Genomic DNA, 27795 nt, shown 5'->3' with positions numbered 1-27795 from the left:
TCTGGAGTCTATACCTCTTAATACAAGAGGACTGTGCTCGCTTTAGAACCGCATCTTGGCATTGCATGCCATTATTAAGCTTGTGATCTACCAGAACTCCCAGATCCTTCTCCACCATTGATTCTCCCAGTTGTACTCCCCCTACTATGTATGATGCATATTCTTAGCCCCCCAAGTGCATAACCTTACCATCCTGAAAGGACGTTATTCCACTGCACAGCTTGGTGTCATCTGCAAAGACTGAAATAGGATTTTTAATCTCAGACCCCATATCATTTATAAATATATTAAAAAGTGTCCCAACACTGAACCTTGGGGTACACCACTGACAACCCTAGACCATTCAAAGTATGAATCAATAACCACTACTCTTAGAAAACTAGCTAAAAGATCGTATTCAATCCATTTACATACAGATTTTTCCAAGCCCGTATACTTTACCTTACACATTAGCTGTGTGTGGGGAACTGTGTCAAACACTTTTGCAAAATTCAAGTATACCACGTCCACAGCCACCCCTTTGTCCAAGGTTTTGCTCACCCCCTCATAAAAAGAAATCAGATTTGTTTGACAACTTCTGTCTTTCATGAATCCATGCTGTCTGTTGCTTAAAATATTTTTTTCCAGCAAGAACTCATCTATGTGGTCTTTCATTAAACTCTCCGGTATCTTAACTACAGAAACTAACAGGTCTATAATTACTTGGTAAAGATTTTGACCCCTTTTTAAATATTGGCCTTACGCCAATCCAGTGGTACTATGCCAGTCATTTCAAAGCCATTGTTTCTAATTTTTAGGGACTTTAACGACAGAGCTCAATTCTTTAAGGACCCGTGGGTGTATGCCATTCAGCCCAGGTGCTTTATTCACCTTTATACTGTCTAAATATTTTTGGATCATATCAATTGTGAGCCAATGTGGATCATCTGGAGCTGTCAATACCAAGCATATTATGGACAAGAGCTCCCCCATGCTCCTTTGTATACACAGAGCTGAAGAAGGTATTAATTAAATTTGCCTTCTCTTTGTCCCCAGTCACCCACTCTAGATTATTTTGTAAAGGGCCTACACACTCGGACTGGACCTTTTTACTTAAATTATATTTGCAAAAGATAGCAGGACCAACCCCAAAAAATTCTTCAATCTGTCGTTCAATTTTTGAGGCCTTTATTTCCTTTTTGCATATTCGTTTATATTCTTTTTAATGTTTAAACAATGATAGCGTTCCTTCATTTATATATTGAATAAAAGCGCTTTTCTTATTATCTATAGCTTTTTTAACTTTGGCTGTAAGCCACATAGGTTTGATTTTTAGCCTTTTAAACTTTTTGCCCATGGGAATATATTTTGCAGTGTGTTCACATACAGTCTTTTTGAAGAACTCCTATTTGTGTTGTGTTCATCAATAAAGCTGAAATAACATATTGGCATCGATGATGTCTTTACAGTATGGATGGGTGACTTAGAAACCTTATCCTTGTTTAATACTTATTAAACTTAAGTCCTGGTATTAAACAATTCAAATATGTCCATGAGCAAACGGAAATTTATTTTTTGGATACACTTTTGAGAACATGTAATGAGCATATTGTTAGCTATTTATACATCGTAACCAGTTGTGGTTTTCTAGTTTTCATATCTATACCCCGTAGCCAATTAACCAGTGTTTCTAGGATTGTCAGTGACTCACAGGTTAGGGAGATTAGACTCAACGAGATGGAAGACAGGCTCTGTGTACGGAGTTATCCCACTGACAGTTAAAAAAGAAAGGAATACTTTGTCTCGACAGAAAAATAGATGGTTTAATTCCTGCAGACTTCCTTTCAGCTCTCTGTTACATCCATACTCAAATCGGGTTTTAAATATAATTAAAAACATTGGTCAATTTTGAGTACTAATTATCCATCTATACCAGAATTTAATCTTCCCCCGTTACCTTCTTATTGCTGGGGAAGGACATTACATGATAGCTTAGTAAGATCAGATCAATATAATCCACCTTTACTTCCTTTAACCTTTTTAGGTCCTCATAACTTTGTACACAACTGAGGAACGTATTAGAGCCAATGTAACAATGATAAAGGGAAAATCTCTCATCCTCATTTAGGTTACAATATATCCATCAAGGAACACTATACCTGTCAGTCATCATTTGTGGTTTATATGATAAAATGCCCATGTGGTTTGTTATATATTGACGAGACCACCCAAAAGGGTAAAAGGACAGAATAACTAGACAAATACTATATTAGAGACAAACTCACTAAGTTACCACTAGCGAGACATTTTGTAGAAAAGGGTCATACGGTTTCTCAACTTAGATTTATGGTCATTGATGGAATTCCTAGAAATAGATGTGGAGGTAACAGGGAATTGCAACTTAGAAAAAGGGAGGTTCAATGGATCCATCGTTAGGATACATTAACCCCAAAAGGGTTAAATTCAGATTTTGATCTGTATTTGTTTCTTTAAAATAATTATTTGTGGTTATGTTTTTATTTTTTGACTTTTGTATATACATGTGTGTGTGAGTATACATATACACACACACACACACACAGGAAATATACATATATACACACACACACACACACACACACACACACACACACACACACACACAGGAAATATACACACACTTGGCACATGAAAAAAAATAATAAATATATATATATTTATTAAAATGACACTTTTCTACAATGTAAAGTAGTGATTGTACAATTTGTAGAACAGTGCAAATTTGCTGTCCCCTCAAAATAGCTCAACACAGCCATTAAGGTCTAAACCGATGGCAACAAAAGTGAGTACACCCCTAGGTGAAAATGTCCAAATCGGGCCCATTTGGCCATTTTCCTTCCCGGTGTCATGTGACTTGTTAGTTTTACAAGGTTTCAGGTTTGAATGGGGAGCAGGTGTGTTAAATTTGGTGGTGTTATCGCTCTCACTCTCTCATACTGGTCTGGAAACTGAAGGTAAATGTGATGGACTGGCCAGGTCTCCAGACCTAAACCCTACTGAGCATCTGTGGGGCATCCTCAATGGAAGGAGAAGGAGCGCAAGCTCCGTGTCATCATGGAGCAGTGGAAGAGTACTCCGGTGGCAACCTGTGAAGCTCTGGTGAACTCCATGCCCAAGAGGGTTAAGGCAGTGCTGGAAAATAAATGGTGGCCACACAAAATATTGACACTTTGGGAACAATTTGGATATTTTCACTTAGAGGTGTACTCACTTTTGTTGCCAGCGGTTTAGACATTAATGGCTGTGTGCTGAGTTATTTTGAGGGGACAGCAAATTTACACTGTTATATGAGCTGTACACTAACTACTTTTCATGTGACAACACTGAAGAAATGACCCTTTGCTACAATGTAAAGATAATATATTTACAAAAATGTGAGGGGTGTACTCGCTTCTGTGAGATACAACACAGCGGGCTTCTTTGACAAACATCAGCTGAGTGGCTTTGGCACTCTTGCAAATTTCGTTTAGCTAATCTGGAACAAGCTGTAGTTCGCTCAGTGTACGGCCAGCTTTACTTTCCTTTTTAATAAGTCTTTTTAGAACATGAGGAACAAGCTTCCATGGTTTTGTATTTAGGATAAAAGGAGGAACAGGAACAACCCTTTATTTAAGGAAATGGTGCTGCGCTACTTCAGGGTGAATGACCAAAACACAAATAAATAAGTGAACAGTGACATAAATCCAATAAAGTGAACAATCCACATACAAACATATAACGAATGTTATATATGCAAGAACTATGAAAATCACACCCTCTTACCCATAGCTCTTATTAGCTGATACTAAAGAAAACTGATAGATTTTCTAACTTTACCTTTTTATACGCAATTTCAAATAGCTTTAATGATGCTTGCTGTAGAGATGATGAGGCTTGTTTTATGCTCTCTCCAGTTTCTTGGTCTTTCCTAGCCAAAATTTCTTTCATCTTGCTGATCTCCTCTTTAAGCTTGTTGCACTGAGACATTAAAAAAGATTAGAGAAACATTTAATGTACAGTATCAGTTTTTAATCTAATATAAATTGGGAGACAGTCAGGTTTCAGATACCTCATATAGCCAATCTAAAAATTGTGGCTTGTCAAACAGAGAAATCCCTGAATACCCCCAATTGCGGAGAGAACACAGTCTTTTTACTCTCTACTTCAGAGTTGCACCCAAAGCAGTCTACCTCTGCTATTTGTGGATCCTAAATGCATGTAATTCCAGAATCATTTAAGTATTACTGTTGATCCTAACCATGTGGTGCGCTCACACAAGGGTGTGTGATGTGACAGTGTGCCTGGGCGCGCGCGCCTGAGTGACTGGGCGGGCGCGCGCGCCTGAGTGACTGGGCGCGCGCGCCTGAGTGACTGGGCGCGCGCGCGCGCCTGAGTGACTGGGCGCGCGCGCGCCTGAGTGACTGGGCGCGCGCGCGCCTGAGTGACTGGGCGCGCGAGCGACTGGGCGCGCGCGAGCGACTGGGCGCGCCTGAGTGACTGGGCGCGCGCGCGCCTGAGTGACTGGGCGCGCGCGCGCCTGAGTGACTGGGCGCGCGCGCGCCTGAGTGACTGGGCGCGCGCGCGCCTGAGTGACTGGGCGCGCGCGCGCACCTGAGTGACTGCGCGCGCACCTGAGTGACTGTGCGCGCGCACCTGAGTGACTGTGCGCGCACCTGAGTGACTGTGCGCGCGCGCGCACCTGAGTGACTGTGTGTGCGTGCGTCTGTGGGCGACTGACTGTGTCTGAGTAACTGAGTGTCTATAAATCGTGAGACACTTGCGCCAAAACTGCATTACGTTTTAGGTGCCACTGAAAATGACACCTGAACCCACCTTTGGAGATTGCAGGCAGAACACAGCAATTCTGCCGCAATCCCAAAACGCCCAGAAGTGAATGAGGCCTAACGAAGTGGACACTACAGCTTGATTTGGCTGCTCGCACTGAGCACCCAAGTGCTTTCATGTGAACAGTTAACCGGAAAGAATAACGTTTTTTTTTTTCCCCCTTTCTTCTCTTTGGGGCCGGCGCCTTATTTACTCTCTCAGCAGAGGCACTTCTGCTGAGCATTAAAAAGAGCCCAACGCTCCCTTTTCCTGACGAGCACCCAGTCTATGCTCATTACATTGCAAGGTCTCTGCCCTCCTTGCTAGTCCCTGGGTGCAGTGCTGGAGACAAGCAGGGAGGGGAGGAGGAGATAAACAGTGCAATGTTAAAAACATTCAAAGTTTATATCACCATAAAGCCACTTTTTAAAAGCCCCAGGCATTCCTAAAAGCACCTCCAATTTAAAAAGGTTGGTTAAAATTATTTTTTATATCAGGACATGATGGTCATGAAGGACAAGGAGATTGGAACATTGATTTAATTCCTTGACAAGTAGTTTTTTAACCACTTGCCGCCCTGCCACTGTAGAAATACGGCGGCAGGGCGGAACGGGCAGGCAAAACCACGTTTTAAAACGTGTGTTTTGTAAACAGATAGGGGGCGCACGCGAGGCGTGCAGCTGCCCTACCTGTCCCGCCGATCACCGCCGCGGATGTTAGTCGCCGGGTCACAGCCGGTCCGTACCGGCTGTTTCCTGGCGGCAAACAGTGACAGACAGCACAGCTGCAGTAGCTGTGCTGTCTGTCACTTCCCTGACAGCTCGAGGACGAGCTGATCGAGAAAGAAGAGTTTCTCTCTCGATCAGCAGTGTCCCGTGCAGCACATACCCCCACCCCCTAGTAAAACACTCCCCCTCACACAGATAACCCTTCCCTGCAAAATAAAGTTAACCCCTTCCTCCCCAGTGCCATTAGTACAGTGTCAGTGTTTTTTTTTTTTTTTTGCACTGATCACTGTATTAGTGTTTTTGGGGATGTCAGTGACCCCAAGTCAGTACCCCCCAATGTCAGAATGTCCGCCGCAGTCCCGCCATAAGTCACTGATCGCCGCCATTATTAGTATAAAAAAACCCCTAAAAATCCCAGTATCTTTCCCGCCATTTGTAAACGCTATAACTTTCACGTAAACTAATTTACACGTTTTGTTTTTTTTTTAGCAAAAGACATGTCGCAGAATGCATTTTGGCAGAAATTTATGACTAAATTTGATTTTTGCATTTTTTTTTACTGGACATGTTTATAGCAAAAAGTCCAAAATATTGTTTTTTTTTCCTCAAAATTGTCAGCCTTTTTTTTTATAGCGCAAAAAATAAAAACCGCACAGGCAAGTCAAATACCACCAAAAGAAAGCTCAATTTGTGGGGAAAAAAAAAAAAAAGTGTAAATTTCATTTATGTACCATATTGCATGACCGCGCAATTGTCCGTTAAACTAGCACAGCGCTGTATAGCAGAAAAATGGCGTAAATTGCAGTATTTATACCATAGTTTGTAGACGCCATAACTTCGACACAAAGCAATCAATATACACTCATTGGGATTTTTTTTCTACCAAAAACATAAAATTTAGGCCAAAATGTATTCTGCTACATAACAAACTTTGAGTTTACTATATATTTTTTATAGCTGAAAGTAAAAAATATTATTGTTCTTAAAAATTTTTGGCCTTTTTTTGTTTATAGCGTGAAAAATAAAAAGCGCACAGATTATCAAATACCACCGAAAGAAAGCTCTATTTGTGTGAAAAAAAGGACGTAAATTTCGTTTGGGTGCAGCATTGCATGACCGCGCAATTATCAGTTGAATTAGTGCAGCGCAGAGTAGCAAAAAGAGGCCTGGTCATTAAGGGGGGTAAATCCTCTGCAGCTCAAGTGGTTAAAAGAAAATTTCCACACCACTGGTAATGCACAATTTAGGAAAAAAATCAGGCGGTTTCAAAACTCATGGCAGACACACGTTTCAAAAGAAGTTCAGATAGAGCAACAAAAATCTGCCAAAGTAAGTGGTACTAACATAACAAGGAAAAGCTGGAAGAACAAATAATCAGGTCAGTAACACGATCGGGTATAAAAAGAAAAGAAGATCTTGCACTCAGTGTCTCAAAAGTAAAGTTTATATTTGGGTTTTTACGTGTCATCTTCGGAACCGGTGTTGTATATTGAATTTCAGCGATCTAATAAATGGAAGGATACGGTGGTGAATTGGGTTTAAAAAGGACCTCAGATAAACAGCAAATCTGTGTGTTGTGATTTTTGTTTTTTATTTCTATTTTGACAGTTTGACATATGCAGGACCCATGCTGTACATTCCTGTGCGGCGTCTTACTCAGCGCGAGGGTTACCATAGTAACTGGTAATTAGGGAGTGCAAAAGCCGGTGGCATGTCACCTAGCTTCAAATCCCCCTGAAGAAGCCAAGCATAGTGGCATAACACGTAATGGGAGGAACCAGTGACGTAGTGAGCAATCACGAGACTTAAGGCAGAAGAGAACATCAATAGAAAATTCATGGTGTACAGTTTCCTCTGGTATTCAAGGGACAGGGCCATGAGAGTCTGCATATCAATTGGCATGTGTCCACAAGCTGCAGCCTCTATTATAACATCGCCCGGGGTATTGCAAGGCTAACTGGAAGCTTTATTTCTCTGGTACACAGGGATGTGCATATGATGCGTTTATCTGCATTTCAAAAAATAAAAGATGTTTTTATGGAAAGCACTACGATTGTTTAATTATATTTTGGGCACCAACCTCTGGAATTTTGGAACTACATTTGGGAGTTGATGGAACCATGAGATGACCTTACTGTCTAATAAAGCGGACTGTGTCTCTTAAAAGGACAGGCACAATTTTGACTGAATAGTAGGTCAAAATTATAAGACGAGCTGCTAGCGGTGGAGTGTGTCTCACACTATTTTGTCTAAATGTCCTGGATTATACACATTTTGGGCCATTGTGGTACTTTTGGGACTGTCAATACTATTCCTAGTATAGACTTGATAAGGAACTAAACGTTTGAGGACAAAGAAAATTTAGGCAGTTACTAATTATGTCACCTTTTAAAAAGGGTCTACATGCCCAGACATAACCTTTTAACTAATAGTATATTTGAAGACTTTTTGGGGGGATGGTTGTCCTACTCTCACAACCAGTGGTACATTTATAATTTAGGGTCCCTAATCTCCCCCCCCCCTTCAGCCACAGATTTTGTTACATTTTTTGTGACACTCTTACAAGGATCAAAGATAGTGTGCCTTCATTTTTAGAATTCTCAAATGCCCCCTAAAAAAACAAAAAACAAAAAAAAAAAACAAAAAACTTTGGACACAAGCCACATACAGTAGGTTTTACTTTTAGTCTTTGCAAAAACACTTAAACCTATTGCCCATGGGAATATATATTCAGTCAATTTGAAACTTTCCTATTTGTACACTGTAAATTGATGACAATATTCACAGCACATTACTTTTTTTTTTTTTGAAAGAAGTGACAGTTCACAATAGATAAAAAAAATTAAACCAACCTCATCTTCAGGTAACTGGCTTTTAAATTCTTCCATCTTTGATTCTGTGTCATGAATAATTCCTTCTGCATTATTTACAGCTTCAACAAGCTCCTAGAAGTAAAGACAGTACTTCGTAAATATATCCGCAGTTTCAGCAAACTTGGAACCCTTGTGACACAAGAACACAGTGTTTTCAGATTAAAATGAAAACCCAGAAAATAAAACCTAAAAATGTAAAAACATAGGGTGTTTCCCTACTGAGATCACCTTAGAATTGTACTTAGATGTGTAGCAATGTACTTCAAAAGCACCAGACCAATGGAACGGAACCCTACACAGTGTCTACGCTAATTTACATTGTTATAAAATGACCTGGCAGGTCTTGTGTTGACACGAGGTCTATACTATGACATTTTATATGTCCGTTGCACCCAGAGGTGGACTGACAACTCATGGGGCCCCCAGGCAATAGGGGATCATGGGGCCCCTGTGTCCTTGCCCAAACTCAAAAAACCTATGAAAAAGGTACCAGGGGCATCTCATGGGGCCCCCTACTGACCCCCGGGCAGTTCCCGAGTTTCCAAATGGTCAGTCCGCCCCTGCTCGCACCTCTCTTGCAGCTGTAGCACCTCATCTCCCTCTACCTTTTCTCAGCAGCTGGCAGCTAAGAGGGGGACAAAACCCACTCTCAGGAGTAGGAGGCTCCTCCCCCTGGCAGCTGCAGAGAGGCTCATCTCTGCAGTCTATCCCCCTTCCTCCCCCTCCATTTCATTTTTTTTTAGCACTGATCACTGTATTAGGGTCACTGACATCCCCAGTGACACCAAGTCAGTTCCCCCCAGTGTCAGAATGCCCACCGCAGTCCCTAATCACCGCCATTATTAGTATTAAAAAAAAAAATTACAGTATCTATAATGCCATTTGTAAAAGCTATGACTTTCACGTAAACAAATTTACACGTATTGAGATTGTTTCTAGCACAGACATGTTGTAAAACACATTTTCCCTAAATTTGACAAATTTTATTATTTTTTTTACAGGACTTGTTTTATAGCAAAAAGTCCAAAATATTGTTTTTTTTCTCAAAATGATTATTTTTTGTTTATAGCTCAAAAAAAAAAAAAATGAAAAAAAAAAAGTAAATTTAATTTCAGTGTAGCGTTGCATGGCCGCACAATTGTCAGTTAGGAAGCAGTTAAAGTAACGTAGTGCCGTAACACAAACCGCTTCTTTGACTGCCCTTATAGCAGAAATACTGCTACAGGGCGGCACGGGTTCGCAAAATCACACACATTTTCTCACACTCACACACACACACACACGTGATTCACGCTCCCCTTGTTTTCATGCCCCTCCCAGATAGCATCAGATTGCCCATCAGTACACCAGTAATCACATTTAACCCCTTGATTGCCAGGAATATGGTCATGCACAAACCTCCACTGCTAGTATAGTGGCTGAATGGATCAATATCTTTGACCATGTCAGCACTATACCAGCGTTCACATTAGTATAGTGTCCCCGAAAACACAGCATTAGCAGGATCAGCCCCACATGGGGAGCAGTGGCTAGTTTGGGACTTGGTGTCATCTTTTCCATATCGGGTACAATTTATACGCGGAAAATTTTTATTCAAGAGTGCCACTATTTAGACATTTGTACAATCTTAGAATTGGTGCTGTGCGACCTAACGTGTGCCCACCATTAGAAATGGGTGAATGCAGGGCGGTATATTCTAATGGTGGGCATACGACACACACTTTTTCTGGCAGAGATTTCTTCTCTTTTTCCATTCAGCCCACAGGCTGCATTGAAAGAAAGAAAAACACAAAAAAACAAAAAAAACCCCCAAAAAACGTATATATACCCAACAAGTACCAGTGACGTACTGGTACATCACTGGACTTTGAATGGTTATATGCCTACAGCATCATCCTGGTATCGTTTTTTTTCAGCTGGTGACTGGCAATCCTAATGGCTAATTAGCTGCAGAATTGCTTTTACAAGCAGCGGTAGATGATGCCCCCCCCAAATGGTACCAATCTCTATAGTCTAAGAAATCGGAAGCAAAATCAGACGAAACGAGCTTCCGGGGGCGGAGCCTAAACATGGCGTCGGAGAGCACGATGTGAGTGCTCTCTGGTAACCTCCGAGCTGACCACCCCGAGAACCCTCATGGTATGGTGTGCGGAGCCCTACCTGAGTGAGGAGGTGTCCAAGGGTGAGAAGCCGGCGCAGTGAATGGAGAGGAGAGCGAGAGCGGGTACAGAGTTCCGGGAGGTGATTCCGTCGCGGAGACCCGAGATCAGCTGTCGGGTTGCCGGGGAGACGGAGCAGTGCGACATGATCACGCAGGTGGCCGCAAAGGAGCACTGGGAAGCAGAGAAGCCGGCCGGTGCCCAGACAGGAGAGGGGAGACGCCGGACCAATCCCTAAACCTGCCACACAGTAGAGCAAAAGCAGGACACATACCCACAGGCGGCCCTGTAGGAATCCCCCTGAGACACAAGCCAGGAGAAACAAGCGGACGGCTGTGGACTTGGGCCGACTCACTTGGAGAGTGAGTGAAGGAGGGTGAGTGAAGAAACCACAAGATAAAAATGAAAAATAAATGTATAAGTGTCCTGGACTGTGGGAAATGACTTTAAATTGTCTATAAAAGAGAAAAGGGGGATTCCCAGGGGATCTGAAGTGTGGAAAAAGGAAGAAGAGGGAAAGAGAAAGAAAAGGTCAAGTGGCTTTAGAAGAGACGTGGGAAAAGAAAAGAAGTGTTAAATTGATAGAGATCTGACTAATACCAATACCCCAATATACAGCCTAAAGTTTCCCTCTGGTTAAAGAGAATAACCTGCACAGAAGACATGAAGAATAAAAGCGCTAAAGGAAGCGGGCTTAAAGGGTCCCAGACGGGTACAATTAAAAAATATACTTCCCAGGGGAATGCGACTCCAGAAAGGTCCTATAGTGGAAATGAAAAAGGGGAAATGGAAACTAGCTTGGAAAAAAGCCCTAGAATGTCATTGGGCCTGAATAGTAGCAGCCAACAGATGATAGAAAATCCAGAGAGGAAAGATCTTGAAAAAGATTTACAAGTGCCGAATAAAAGAGATGGCCGAAATGTTTAAAAATCTGGAAAAAACTTTAAAGCAAGAAATGACAAACATACGACAGGATCTAGGGCACCTGCTTATGAGAATGGAAGAAATGGAGGGAAAAATTAATAAACATACCCAATTCATTACAGACTTAGAAAAAAGGTCCGCTATGATGGGGAATACGCAGAAACAATTGCTGTATAAAAAGGTCCGCTATGATGGGGAATACGCAGAAACAATTGCTGTATAAAATAGAAGTACAAGAGAACAGGAATAGGAGAAGCAACCTGAGGATAAGAGGAATCCCAGAAATCCTGAAAGGGGGAGAACTGCAAGAAATAGTCTGCAAAATGTTAAACTCCAAGAGATGTGATTGTTCAGCTGCACAAGTATGGAGATAAGGAAGAGATTTGGAGAAAGACTAAAGGAAGAACAACTAGTAAGTATGGAGATATAAATATTCCGATTTTTGCGGACTTATCGTATGAGACATTGTGGAGAAGGAGATCCTTGAAACCCCTGTTAGAGCAGATGAGAGAACGGAATGTACAATATAGATGGGGCAACCCAGAGTGTTTAATCGGATGGAAGAATGGTGTTGCAGCATATTTGAGATTTCCTGAGGACTTGAGAGACTTCTGAGATAGACTGGAATTGCATAGAATAAGGATTACTGGGTGGGAAAAAGACGGAGAAATAGGTATTGGGGGAAAAGAGGAATGGCAGACAGTTGGCAGGGGAGAGGTAGGGAGGAGAGAGGGGATAACTGTTTTTTTTTTTTTATGCGTATTCCTCTCTCTCTCTCAAACGCACCATTAAAGTCAAAAGAAATAAATAGAACAAGGGTAATCGGGGATGGTTGGAGGGAGGGAAGGCCGTGCATGGGAGGAGTTCAACCCCAAGGTTTAAAAAAATCAAAGGTGGACTTATCTCCACAAATTATTGATAGGCAAATTGAAGGCCTAAAAAGGGGGGGGGGGGGGGGAGGAGGATGGAGAGGGAGGGGGAAGGGATTAGCGGGAGAGGGGGGGGAGGGATATGGTTAGAAAGATGAGTGGGTTGGGGGGGGGTTTTAGGGACAATACTCTGCACGATAGAAGGGGGAAAGAAAGTTGTGATACAAAACGTATGGAAGATTTACGATTTATAACATATAAAGTAAAGGGATTGAACTGCCCTGGGAAGAGATTTAAATTATTCAAGGAGCTGCAGCATAGAGAGGCTTCGGTGGTTTTTTTGCAGGAGACACCTTGAGATTAAGTCAAATGTAAAGTTGTACTTGAGAAATTACCCAACATGGTTTTATGCAGATTCCCCGATTAAGAGAGCTAAGGGAGTAGCAATAGGGTTTGCAAAAAACATAAGGTTGGAGATTGAAGAGAGAGAAATAGATCCTGAGGGGAGATTTTTATTTTTGAAGGGTAGATTACAAGAACAGAAATGTACAATTGTGAATATCTATTGCCCAAATAAGAGACCAGAGGTATATCTGAAGGGAGTCTTGAAAAAACTGATGGCCTTCAAGGAGGGACGTTTGATAGTGGCAGGGGATTTGAATTTTTGTATGGACCCACAAATGGACACGACCTCTTCTGTGCAGCGAGAGGGAAGTAGAGCTCTGAAAATTTTGAAGGGGGCGATACATGAGTGTCAACTGGTGGATATTTGGAGAGTGATACATGGAAAAGAGAGAGACTATACCTTCTTCTCTAATGCACACGAGATGTATTCCAGATTGGACTACATATTAGTAGATCATCAACTTATAGAAATGGTGGATAAAATAGAAATAGAAGCGACATCTCTCTCTAATCATGCCCGTTACATTGAAAGTGAGGTGGGGGAGACGATCGACCGGAGGGATAGGATGGAAGTTGAATGAAGCTCTTCTTCTGGACCAGGAGGTTGATCAGAAAATTAGAGAAGAAATCGAAAGATTTTTTCAGGAGAATGAGACTGGGGAGGTGTCGGTGGCTACAGTGTGGGAGTCCTACAAGGCCTACATAAGAGGTATATTGATTGCGTCTGGGGCAAAAAAGAAAAAGGGAAAGAAGAGAGAAACTTACTGGGCTGTTACAAGAAATAAGTGATTCGGAGCAGATACATAAAAATAAAAGAACAGAAGAGATAAGACAGAAGGTAGTAAATAAGAAAGAAGAACTAGGGTTATTGATGGAGGAGGAGAAGAGAAGAGTTTTTAACAAAGTAGCAAGTGAGAGGTATAGATGGGGAGATAGACCAGGAAAATATTTAATGAGAGCCTTGAGGGAAAAGAAAAATAGGAACTATATAGAAAAAATAAGAAGCCAAGGGAGAAATGGTTTATTCTACCAAAGAGATCACTAAGGTATTCAAAGAATACTATAGCAAGCTGTATAATATTGCCTCCCAAGATCCAGTAAATATAAGTGGAAACGAGAGTAGAGAAAAAAAAAGAAGGGTATACTTAAATAACGCAGGACTACCGAAGCTAAGTGAGGATCAATTGAATTCCCTGGATTTGGAAATTACGCAGGAAGAAATAAAAAGTGCATTAAAAAGTACCATAACGGGGAAAAGCCGAGGCCCAGATGGTTATACAGTGAGGTACTATAAAAAATATAGTGACTTGTTACTACCTAAATTGGATAAATATATGAATGCCCTGGGAGGAGAGATGGCGATGAGACGAGAATCTTTACAGGCCCATGTGGTGCTTATTCAAAAGGAGGGGAAGGATGTTTCTCAATGCTCTAGCTATAGACCGATATCACTTTTGAACATAGACACTAAGTTATACGCAAAGGTTTTAGCAAATAGGCTAAAAGACTTAATGCCAGAATGGATCCAGGCGGATCAGGTGGGATTTGTTCCAGGGAGGGAGGGTAGAGACAATGGGCTGAGAACTCTGTTGCTTATCCAGAAGGCTAGGAAGGGGAAAACTCCGGTAGTGGTGCTTTCGATCGATGCTGAAAAGGCATTTGATAGAGTAAACTGGAGCTTTATGATGGATACTCTGGAGACTTTAGGATTGGGAGCAAGAATGAGAGAGTGGATAGGAAAGTTGTATAGAGAACCTTCCGCGGTTATTATGGTTAATGGAGAGAGGTCGGAACCTATAGGAATGTCAAATGGAACTAGACAAGGATGTCCACTGTCCCCACTGCTGTATACACTCTCGGTGGAACCTTTACTGGCAACAATTAGGAAGAATATAGACATAAAAGGGGTGCAGATAGGAGGAGACTAACATCAAGTGGCAGCCTTTGCGGATGACCTGTTGTATGTGGGAAATCCTAGGATAACACTCCCAAATTTAATGAAGAGCTTAACGGATTATGGGGAGTTATCAAACCTAAAAATCAACCCAACAAAAACTGAGATTTTAAACGTAAATCTTCCAAATAGCGAAAAAGAATTCCCTTTTATATGAAAAATAGAGAGATAAAGTATTTAGGGGTTAACTCTCTGCTTCATATATGAATTTGTATAAATTAAATTATATCCCACTCTTAAATGAGATCAAGGAGGAATTAAGGAAATTGGGAAGAGGCAATCAGTCTTGGATAGGGCATATAAACCTGATAAAAATGGTAATTGTACCAAAAATCCTGTATAAATTTCAGATGATTCCAGTCAAAATCACGGAGGAATTTTTTAAAGTAATAATAAAGATGTTAACAAGATACATATGGAAAAATAAGAAATCTAGAATATCATATGACTTGTTGAGTAGAAATAAGGAGAAGGTAGGATTGGGAGTGCCAGATATCAAGAGGTACTATACAGCAGTAGTTCTAGCGAGAATGTATGACTGGACACATAACTCAGAGGGGAAAAGGTGGGTTAAGATTGAGAATGAATTAAGTGGAACTACCTTGAGTAAAACTATATGGGTACCAGCACAATATAGAGGTTTAAAAGATACCACAAGTGTTTTTACACTGAATGTTTTAAAAGTTTGGGATAAATTGCATAAACTTATGAAATGGGATTTTAAATTCACAACTAATATCACTTAGGAACACGGACTATTTCCCTCCAGGTAGGGAGGAGAGTATAGGAAAATGGTTTAAAAAAAAAAAAAAAAAACAAAAAAAGAGGATATTCAATTGAGAGATATTATGGATGGACAGGAACTAAGAACACTTAAGGACTTGGAATAAGATAAAAGGGAACTTTTTATTAAAATAGATGAGTGGAGATATCACCAATTAAAACACTTTGTTAGAAACCTTCCGAAACCCTTGAGACTGAGAAAGGATTGGAATTTGTTTGAGAGGTTGTTGGAAGCACGAGGAGATGGGAAACGGGGCACGGCAAAAGTTTATAAGATTCTCACTGAGTTAGACACACACACAAAGCCAATGTATATAGTAAAATGGGAAAGAGACTTGGAAATAGAGATAGATGAAGATAAACAAAGGAAAATACATAGATTAACACACGAGAATATAAGTATGAGAGAGGTGGAGGTAAATTATAGGTGTTTAACAAGATGGCACATTGCAATTGCACCGAGTGTTGGAGGGGATGTGGAAAGATAGGTACGTTATATCATATATGGTGGGAGTGCCCAAAGATCCAAGGTTTCTGGGAGAAAATGGCTCAATTAATTGAGACAATCACTGGGATAAAGATAGGATTGGACCCAGAGGTGTGTCTACTACATAGTACAGATTTATCAGTAAATAAATATAAGGACGCGGGTGTATGGCACTACCTGAATGCGGCAAAGGGTCCGATTCCTAGGTTTTGGCATAGACCAGAGGCGCCGAGGGAGGAGGATTGGGTAGAGAGAACAAATCAGATATGTAAGATGGAGAAATTGTATTATATGCAGGAAGACAAGATGGAGCTATTCTATAAGAAGTGGAGCAAATGGGAAGAATTTGTGGTGAGATATACGAAGTAGCAATGAGAAATAGGAGGAAGTATTTGTATATACTATCTAGGAAAAGAGGTAATAGAATAATGCAGAGGGGGAGGGTTTATTAGTGGGGTGGGTGGGTATTCTTGATGAGGAGGGGGAGTATTAGATAGGGGTGGGGGAGGTAATGGGAATAAAAGATAGGAAGAAATGTAATTAATGGTTTTGGATAATGGTTTTTGTATGAGAACAATGATGAAATATGTATTTTATATGGAAAATAAATAAATATTTAAATTTAAAAAAAAAAAAAGAAAAATCGGAAGCTACCAGCATTTCATCATTTCAGTTTCGCAGGATATAAAACAGCACCATTTGTAAATTGAGAAAGCATATGATCACACCGATCTTGGTGAGATTAGATAATGTAAGGGCAGAGGTCTGAGACCACAGATTTAAGAAAAAAAATATAAATATGACAATACCCATTGACGTTATAGGGAAGGCAAATATCCCCTGTGATAGCAGCATCGAAACACGGAACAAAAAAACAAAACAAAAAAAACGCACGCACCTGCGTGCGTTGACCCTCTGCCGTTATGTAAACAGCAGTTGCATCATTCATGTGAGGTATCGCCGCAAAAGTAAAATCAAGGGCAGTAATTCTAGCACGAGACCGCCTCTGTAAAATCTAAAATGGTAGCTTGTAAAGGCTTTTAAAGCATTGCCTATGGATATTAAAAATGTATGCAGTTTGTCGCCACTGCACAAGGCATGGGCAGTTTTAAAGCATGTCATGTTTGGTATCTATTTACTTGGCATACCATCATCTTTTATATTTTACAGAATAATTGGCCAATATATTGCAAGCACTATGTGACAAATTGCAACACTCATCATTTTATTCACTAGGGTGTCAGCTTTAACAAAAAAAAAAAATATAATATATATATATAAATAAATGTTTGGGGGTAATTTCCTAGCAATAAAATACAGATTTTTTTCATGTTAACAAAGTGTCACAAAAGGCTTGGTCTCCAAGTGGTTAGAAGAGTGAATGATGTGTGGCATAAACCTCTAATGCTGGGCATAAAATGCCCCCCACCCCCCAAAACGACCCCTTTTGCAAACTATTTGCCAAGAGGCATGTTGAGTCAATAGAAGAATTTATTTTTTCACAAGTTTTTGGAAAAAAATTTTTTTTTTGTCAATGCAAAATTGTCATTTAAATGATTTTTTTGCTCACACATGCCATGGGTATATATGTGGAATTACTCCCCAAAATACATTCTGCTACTTCGAGTATGGGGGTACCACATGTGCGAGACGTTTTGGCAGTCTACCCAAGTACAGGACTCCAAAATCCAATAAGCACCTTCAGGCTTGTAAAGGGCTTTATTACACTTTCTGACTATCCATCACACTTTCTGACTATCCATCACAGTTTCGGAGGCCCTGAAGTGCCAGGATAGTACCAAACCCCACCGAATAAACCCTTTTTGGAAATTAGACACCCCAAGGAATTCGATAAGAAGCATGGTGAGTATTTTGCAGATCTCGTTTGTTGCCACAAGTTTTTGGAAAATGAAAAAACCAAACATTTTTTCTTCTCATTTTTTTCTCACAAGGTTTTGACATCTAGAAAAAGAAATCTGCAAAATTCTCACCATGCCTCTTTAAATTCCTTGGGATGTCTACGTTTCAAAAAAGGGTCATGGGGGAGGGGGGCGGGGGGGGTTGGTGCTATCCTTGCATTTCAGGGCCTGATAGGTAGTGAGGAAGTGAAATAAGTTACGCACCTTCAGGCTTTCAAAGTGGTCATTGGATTTCAAGCTCCTGTATGTGGCTAGGCTCCCAGAAAGTCTCACATACTGTATGTGGTATCCCCATACTCGGTAGAAGTAGCAAAATGTATTTTGGGGTGTAATTCCACATACACCTATGGATTGTGTGATAAATATATCATTTAAATGACAACTTTGTGTAAAGAAAAAAAATAGTTTGTAATTTTCCAAAATCTCAGCAGATAGCTTAGGGTAGGGTGTCTAATTTCCGAAAAGGGGTCATTTGGGAGTGTTTGTACTGTTATTTAGCACCTCAAGAAATGTGATCGGCAGTCAGAAGGTGAAAGCTGTGTAAATTCCATTATCTATACCAGTTTGTAGATGTTATAACTTTCACACAAAGCAATCAATTGTTAAATCTAAATTATGATTCGGCACTTATATTAATGGCAAGCTTGCAAAATATTTGGTTTTTATGATTAGTCATAATTAATATTAATATGTGTAAGTGGTCTTTGACAAATGGTAGTATTTACTATTCTTCAATTATAGCTGAGACCAAAAGATATACAAGTTAAGCTGAAATAGTATATACCAGTTGAAAGTTGAGTAGACTATATTTAGAGATATTTAGGCATAGAAGTATTTGGTAGTTATGTCAAGGTTATTAGAAGTGACTTACTATTACATTACGTATTTTCTGTGTATATTTAGTATACGTTTCTAACATTGATACATTTACGTCATTAGCTTATAATATTGGTACATCAGCATACATATGTTCCTGTCCATTAAACATCATATGTTTAGCATCTTTACCTTATATGAAATGGCTTTGCTAAGCAGTAATACTTTCCATAGAAGGTATTCAGATCACTAACTATGACGTACATTTGCCTCTTAAAAGTGCATGAGAGACACTCGGGGGGCACACAATCTCGCTCACACACACAAGCAACATGACTCTTGCATACACACGTCTGAGAAGCTGCAACAGGTGCATACTGAGATCACTTCCAGCTACAATTTAGTCACATCCGGCTTCTCCTTCTTTACAAAGTCATTGAGAAGGACATCATGGCAAGGACAGGACAGCCATGACAGATAATGGTGACTTTTTCTTTGAACTTTCGCTTGTCAGTTTTACAGTAGTTGTATCTACATGGCACTGTTCATAATACGCTTTACATTGTTTATTTGACACCATTGTGTGATAGAATAAAATCACACTTCATTTTTTATTTCAATGGCTCTTTCATTCATAATCGCCTCAAGACACTAGAAGTATTATATGTGTCTAAAAATCCAACATCAATATACACTTATTAGGATTTTTTTAACCAAAAACGTTTAGCAGAATACATTTTGGTCTAAATTTATGATGAAATTTGAGGTTTTGGGATATTATTTCTGAGGGCTCTGCTGCTCTAGGAGTTCATAGGGAGGGGAGGGAGAGTCCCACGCAGCCCAGACTATTGTGAACATCGCTAGATCAGAGGGGACTCAGGTAAGGTTTTCTACACACAGGTTTTTTACCTTCATACATAGAATGCATGAAGGTAAAAATCTTGAGCCTTTAGAACCACTAACAGCTGATGGTTGAGGTATCCAATTACAGAAATTCCCTCCACTTTTGAGAGAGCCAAAACCTTGTTGAACATTCATGCTGTAGACTCAAAAAAAAAAATAAATAAAAAAGTTACAAACTGGGTATTACGTTTTCCCAGCATTTAACTACAGAAAAATCGATGCCCAGGAGCAGATTGGCATCTCAAATGTCTATGGAAGCTAAAAAGTAAGCCGCATGAGGAGTTGTGACCAGAGTAAATGGATTCCATAGGAAATGCACAAAGGCCTTTGAGGGCCTTGAGGTCTAGATATGGAAGAACTGTGAAAAAGTTTTATAAAAAAAAAAAAAAAAAAAACCCTGAACTGCACCTGAGGAAAAACAAAACTGCAGGATAGCAGACCCTTGACAGACTTGTAAAGGTCTGCACGATGTTAAAGTGGCTCTAAAGGCTGAAGCCTTTTTACCTTGTTACTTTCTATGCATGAAGGTAAAAAAAACCTTCAATGTGGAGCTCCCCCTCAGCCTCCCCTAATACTTAGCCGATCCTGATCTCGATCCAGCAATGTGCACAAGAGCAGCGGCTCTCCCGGGTTTCTCTCTCTTCATTGGTTGAGACACAGCTGCGGGAGCCATTGGCTCTTGCGGCTGTCAATCACAGCTAATAAGGAGGGAACAGGGGGTGGGATGGAGCAGAGCTGCACACTGTGTCTGATACAGAGGCCGCTCGGGAGCAAGCATGCACAAGTGCACTCAGAGCAAACAACACTCAGAAGGGGGGGGGGGAGAGAGGAGCATCTTCAGGGGACCCTAGAAGAGGATCAGGGCTGCTCCATGCAAAACCATTTTTGTTCTTAAACAAACAAACCAAAAAAAAAAAAGTGACCACCTCCCTGACTTTCACTCAGAGCTCTGGTGCTAACAAATTTTAGGACACCAGACATCCCTCCACTTTGGGAGCTAGGAAAGGCTATACCCCTTCAAGCAAAGAAGGATTTATTGGAGGTTTGGAGGTCTACAACCATCAGCTTCTTGAATCCAGAAAATACATTTGCGTGAGTAAGAGGACCTGGAGGGGGACCCTAGTGTTCACAGGAATGGAGTACACTTACTCTGGAGTATGCAGCTTTCAATAATGTAATTGTGTATATAATGTTTGGGGATGCTAATGAATCTTGAGGCTTAATTATTCTTAACATGCATGAAAATAAAATAAATAAATATATAAAAATATATATATATAAAAAAATATATATATATATATATATATATATATATATATATATATATATATAGTCTAGTTATAGTCATATCACGACTGGACTACTGCAACTCCCTCCTCACTGGCCTGCCTTGCCGCTGGCTATCCCTGCTTCAGTCGATCCTGAATATGCCATGCCAGCCAGACTCATTCACCTTTCCAACCGCTCCATCTCCGCCACCCCCCTCTGCCAATCCCTCCACTGGCTTCCGATTGCGCAACGGATCAAATTCAAAATCCTAACACTGATGTACAAAGCTGTCCACCACACTGCCCTGAACTACATCACTGACCTAATCTACAAATACCACCCAGCACGCACACTCCGCTCCTCACAAGACCTCCTCTCTAGTTCCCTGGTCTCCTCCTCCCATGCCCGCCTCCAGGACTTCTCCAGGGTGTCACCCATCCTCTGGAACTCCCTGCCCCAACCCATCAGATTATCACCTACTCTCCTCTCCTTTAGGCGCACCCTGAAAACCCATCTCTTCAGGGAAGCCTACCCCACCCCCTGCTAACTTGCCGACCTCCTCCACAGCTATCTCCTCCCTCCTAGATTGTAAGCTCGAAAGAGCAGGGCCCTCAATCCCCTCATGTTTTGCATTGTATTGTTATTGTTCTGTCACATGTTCTGTCCCCCTTTGTAATGTACAGTGCTGAGCGAACTATTGGCGCTTTATAAATACTGTATAATAATAATAATGTCTATGACAGGGGGTTAATCCCCCTGTAGATGGCATTTTAACCCAAGGTACAAGACCTACAATGCTTGTACATACAATGTCATCTCATTCTCAAACAAAGATACCCGATTATTAAAAACGGTCTCTACTTTTCTAGAAAACTTTTTTCTATGTATACCAATACCATGATGGAAACACTCAGACTGTTGAAATGATCTTTACCCCCCCCAAAAGCAAAAAAAGGTATAAAGAACTTCAGCACTTACCTTTCTTCTTCTGTCCTCCTCTGCATATCTTTCCGCGTTTTTCACCATATTTTCAATATCATCCTTGCTTAGCCCACCAGAAGACTGAATAACAACTGCAAAAACAATGTATGCAAAGAATTTAAGATATATCAACATATCGCCTCCTTACCACCTGTCAAACACATCACTTTTCAGAGGAGCAGCAGTGCCTGCTGCATTTGTGAATGAGCCCTTAGTTGCATTCGGCAGCAGCACCCTTAGGACTCATTCACATATACATTTGGGGAGTAGTAAAATCCTGCAGTTGAGCCACGACTTTACTGCCCCCCAAATTTCTACCCTGCTGAAACAGCAGCCAAAAAAGGTATACACATTCCGCAGCAGGAATGAAACCCCCTGTTGCTTTTGGTGGGTGCTACCACCTGCCAATCACGACCCATTTAAGTAAATAGGTCCACTCTGCAAGCGTCCCGCGACTGCATGTTACTGTGGGGTCCAAGGGGTAAGAGCAGGTGGTGAAAAAGCAACACCTTTTGCTGCCTGCTTTAACCTCTTGTTTTCTGTACTGCACAAGGTCTCAGGGCACTTTCAGAGCAGCCTCATTCACTTGAATGGGTCATGCCTGGCAGGTGCTACAGCCACCAAGCATGCTGCAGCTGCAACATGTGTACACCCCTGGCCACTGCAGCTAAAGGGAGTGCAGTTGGGGAAAAGGTGGTAAAAAGAAGCCTTAACTATGGGGCTTTACCATCCTCAAAACAGCAAATGTTAATGAACCCCTACTGTTCTGATCCCCCTATAAGGCTGATATGCACCGCAGATGCAGCGCAGTGCGACTGCTACCTTCCTTTGTTAGCTGTGCTTTGCCATAGATTTTTATTACATCCTGCATGTGTGGCGCACTTTCTCAAAGTGTTCCAAAACGCCTGCATTTCAGAAAATGCACCAAACCTCCCAGATATCAGCACAGCAAACCTGCAAGTACACTGTACCAAACCCATGGTGTGGGTAAACTGCAGCACATCAGTGTGCTGCCCTATACTCTATTATGTCCAGTGTATTGCTTTACACTGACCTGAAGATCTTCTCTCCTGCTGCTGGCACCACTCTGGAGACTACTAGCCGGGATAAGAGGAGGAGGAGGAGTGCAGTAGGTATCACTCCGCATGGGACAGGAGCCAGAGGAGGCATCTTGCTCCTGACTACAGCTCCAACTTTACAGTCCCTCTGCATTGCACTTTGTTTGATGCTCTGGGATGGCGGGTCAGCAAGCCCAGACTGCAAAATACTATTTACCTGGCCATGATCTACTGGTTGCTGACCCCCACTGCACCTGCCCACTGCCCAGATTCCCTATTGGGAAAAACAGGCCGTTTGTACAGAAGCAGAACAGTAGATCAACTTCTGTACAACCAGCCTGTCCATACATGGATTGCAATTCAGCTGATCCTTGCTGAACCAGGTGAATTTCAATCTATTTTTGGTCAGCTTAAATCTCCTTGATGGGTGGGTGACAGACAAAAAGGAGGAAGCATACTGAGGTGGGAAACAGTGCGCAACCTTAGGCAGAAGGAAGGCACAATGATGCCTATGATGGGTAAGGAAAGACAACCTGCAAGGCCAGGCTGTCAACACAAACTATCCAGTCTGAAACAATAGCAACAAGAAATGCCACCTTCAGAGGAAAAACTCTCTGCAGGTCAGTCCAGAGCCATGAGAGTGGAAGTCATAGCAGAAACTTCACTAGTGGAAGCACATACAAGGGAATATTGTGTACATGCAGTGGGTCTTATAGCGCTGGCTGCCTTTTTTACAGTATTAGACCCAAGACCTGGGTCAGGGTCAGGATCAGGGTGGCTTTTTGGAACTTCATCAGCTACCCGAAGACCACAGTAATAATGAGAATAGCAGGTTCTAAGTTGATTCTGCAATGGCGATGAGATGGTCAATCAAGACAACTACAGGCATATGAATATAGGTCTTTCAGCTGTCCACTGAAGACAAAAATTCCCTTTTGGAAAGTCACTCATAAATGAAAACTTTCTGAATCTTCAGATATGGACAAACCGAATGAGTGCCTTGAAGTCCAGAATGGGACGAACATACGTCTCACTTTGGGCCTCAATATCACCTTATCCTTGTGCAAGACCAGAAAGGGTTCTTCACATGATACTGCTGCAGGCTCAGATGCTCACATTGCAGAGATGATGGCTACAAAATAACACTACCTTATGGGTAAGAGTGGATTAAAATATCTGATGTGTTCAAACTGCAGTTTTTAAAGCACTAAGAACCAGATTCAGATCCCAAAGTGTCAAATGTCAAGTGACAAACTGGGAGTCAGACACCCCAAACAAAGATCTTAAGGAAAAGAAAGTCCATGATCTGTGAACCAAGATAGCAAGAACAGAGACCACTCCCTTAACAGTTCTGGCCTAGGTCCAGCCATAGGAAGGAGAGTATCTGCCTGCAGTGAAAAACATTGCTTCCCACAGTGCCTGTTCACATATGTCCAGTGCACTGGCAGTGCAGATTCAGTGCGGTTTGAAAATGTCATGCACAATTTCTGAGCAGTGCCTTCAAGTTCAGGTGTGGATTACAGGCTTCTGAATTCTATGGTAACAGTTTCTGAACCGCATGTGTGTAAACAGGATAAAATCCTGACCTAATCCTTTCCCGAACCTGTTGACTGGTTCATGTCAGGTTTACAACTACGGTGTCATTTAGCTGTGAAACCTGAGCTTCAATCCGGACCACACGTGTGGATCAGCTCTTAAAGTCTTGATCCATTGATGAATGGAAGAAAAGCCCCATCTCCACAGGACACCAAAATGGTATTATTCTGTATATGCGGGAGTATAGCCTGTAAACGAACCGTGCTTTGCCTAGTACTCAATCTCCTAGAAGTGGCAGCTGTACCCATCGGTTCCAGAATTAAACTGCTTCCCTCATCCAATAAATGCTGTAAAAAGACCATGTTTTACCTATTCCTTCTCCAAATTGTATACAGGTAAGCGGACACTGTGGTGAACTCATTCTTTAGTACGTATAGTCCTAAAGTACCCACAAAGAACAATACTTGTAGCTGCTGATTATCAAAAGCTGTCCATTAAAAAAAATAACATTTCTAACCACTTGTCCTCCAGAGGATTTTCCTCCCTTCCTGAGCAGGCCATTTTTTGTGATATGGCATTGCGTTATTTAACTGACAATTGCGCGGTCATGCAATGCTGTACATAAATGAAATTTTTGTGTCCCCCCGCCACAAATAGATTTCTTTCAGTGGTATTTGATCATATCTTCATTTTTGTTTTTGCGCTATAAACAAAAAAAAAAAACACAATTTGGAGGAAAAATTTAAAAAAAGCCTTAATATTTTTGACTTTCCTATAAAACATATCCAGTAAAAGGTTTTCAAAATAATTTAAATTCCTTCATAAATTTAGCCCAAAATGTATTCTGCTACATGTCTTTGCTAAAAAAATAAATAAAAAAATCACAACACATGTAAATTAATTGGTTTACGTGAAAGTTATAACGTCTACAATTGGCAGTATATATACACACACACACAATTTTTTTTTTTTTTTTTTTACTACTAGTAATGGTGGCGATCAGCGACTTAAAGCAAGACTGCGGCGGGCATTCTGACACTGGGTGGGAACCAACTGCCACTGACATTCCAATGACAGCAATACTAATAAAAAGCACCAACACTGTACCAATGACACTGGGCAGGAAGGGGTTAACATCTGGATCGATTAAGGGGTTAACTGTGTGCCGTTTTACATAATGTGCTGTGTGTGTTTTACTCAGAAAACATGCTGCTGCCGATTTCTCTGCTGTGAAGAGAAATACACAGTAGCATGTTCTTGCCGGCAGGAGAGATTTGCCAGCATGTGTTTACATACAGGTCTCTCCCCTGTCAGTTTTATTCAGCAATTGTCGGCGGGAATCTCCGGCCGGGACCCAGGGATTGACATCCGCCAATGGCGGCGCACGAGGCCCGTAGCCGGAAATGCAAATAGTTTATACACACACGTGATTTTGCGCAGCCCTGACGCCCTGTAGCAGTAGTTCTACCATAGGGCGACAAGCAAGCAGTTAAAATGATGCAACTCAGAGAAAAAGGGGAAAATAGTTGATAAGCACAAGGAAAACATTTATCAATAAAAATCTCATCTAGAATAAACTTACTCTGCTGTTCACGTCCAGTTCCTTTATCTTTTGCCGAAACATGAACAATTCCATTGGCATCAATGTCAAAGGTGACTTCTATCTGAGGTACTCCACGAGGCGCAGGTGGAATTCCAACCTTAAAACAAAATGTAAAGACTATAGACAGAGCATAGTTGATACATTCAGCAGTTAAACTATTTCTTTCCACAAACACATGTATAGACAGACATCCAGAACAAGGATAAAGTAACTAACTCTAGTCCTCTAATTTTCACCTGGATAAAACTAGCATTTAACCCTTGAGGTACAAGGCCTCACTGCAAGGGAAGATTTTGTCTAATTAATGGGGTTGGGCCTTAAAACTTCATTGGTGGCATCAGCATCATGCCCTCTATTCCCTTACACCAATGGTATTTAGAGCAATTACACATTTTCTGGATACATTTTAGGTTGGTATAGGATTGTAGGCGCCATCTTTTTGTAAAGATGTAAACAAAAAAAAAACAAAAAAACACAGGATTTGCTTAATTACATCATGTTACAGTTAAATTTAGAGTATCATCCCAAATCCATCTACTGGATGTTCTTAAGAGTGAAGGGCAACCCTTTATTGGTAAGAGGGCTTCGGGGAAGACTTGATGAGCTTTGTGGGTCAAGTCTTACATCAAAAGGGCTGAACATAGGTTTAGAAGTTAAAGACTGGTCAGTGTTGAAGTTTTGAGACAGAGAATTCTGCACGTGAATAGAAAATCAGAGCCATCTGGAGATTTGTATTAACTTGTTCTAGGGTATCCACACCAAAAAGCAGAAAGGAATTTCTGTAGTTGCTAAACCAAGGACAGTCCTGGAACACAAGGTCTGGTTAGCTGTAGTTTGGCATACATAAATCTCAGCAATAGCTAGTTGCAGAGTAGAGGAGCCTTTAAAACGTTTCTCAAACTTTAAATAAGCAGAATCTTTGACTAAAGGAACATATTCTATTGGTACACTACAAGGTATAAGTCTGACATGGCAGGGACAACTGCCGAACAGACAGCTTATGTGAACGTCTTCCAGTGGATAGCACTTGCCATAAATTCCTGGAAAATGTGTGAAAATCTTTTCCGATTTACACAGATTTGTAAAAAAACAAAACCTCAGCGCTCAGGACTTCCTATTTACCATACAAATCCCCGTGAGATGCTGCTGTGCACAGGTACAAAGGACCAAAAACTTTTAACAATGAAAACCAGCGCAAACCCACATGATCAATTACATTACTCAGTTTAAAAAACATTAATGTGCTAATAAAGTAAATTATATATAAAATATATTGATATATAAAAATTTAAAATTATAAGTCCAGTGACAAAAAAGCAAAGTGACAAAAAATCAAAAAAATCAAAAAAAACCCCAGAAAATATATATATATATATATATAATTACAGTCCCGTGACAAAATTAAATCAAATTAAATTATAATATATTTTCCATTTGATTCTTCCGTGTTACTGATCCCTTCACCATCCACCAGTGCAGAAATCAACATTAACCGCACTCACCAGATAATGGTGAGTCACACGCCTTTCAGGATTGTTAAGGGCTCCTGGACCCCCTTTACTTTGTCTGAGACCTCCAAGTGCTGTTTCCTCTTATGTCTAGGTACCTCTTCTGCTTACTCCTCTCACCGAATCCCCCAAAGGAAAATCAGGAAGAAGAAAAGACCATAGCGTGATACCGCAGTAACTTCTCCTCAAATTAATCTCT

The 27795-nt window shown here is 40.9% G+C and overlaps 1 protein-coding gene across 1 annotated transcript in view; it reads right to left on the bottom strand.

The window, feature by feature from the left end:
* Window positions 1–27795, bottom strand: part of HSPA9 (heat shock protein family A (Hsp70) member 9) — a 113384-nt gene that overhangs the window by 4486 nt on the left and 81103 nt on the right. The window contains exons 13-16 of the mRNA XM_089686643.1: window positions 26068–26185; window positions 21889–21983; window positions 8402–8494; window positions 3835–3975 (exon numbers count right to left, since the gene is read on the bottom strand). Of these exons, the coding sequence (XP_089542769.1) occupies window positions 3835–3975; window positions 8402–8494; window positions 21889–21983; window positions 26068–26185 (447 nt within the window). The remainder of the gene's footprint in view (window positions 1–3834; window positions 3976–8401; window positions 8495–21888; window positions 21984–26067; window positions 26186–27795) is intronic.

This window comes from Staurois parvus, unplaced genomic scaffold (genome assembly GCF_062004578.1).
Source record: "Staurois parvus isolate SC_StPar_1 unplaced genomic scaffold, SC_StPar_1.0 ptg000403l, whole genome shotgun sequence".
Lineage (NCBI taxonomy): Eukaryota > Metazoa > Chordata > Amphibia > Anura > Ranidae > Staurois > Staurois parvus.
This window is presented reverse-complemented; position numbering and strand designations above follow the sequence as displayed.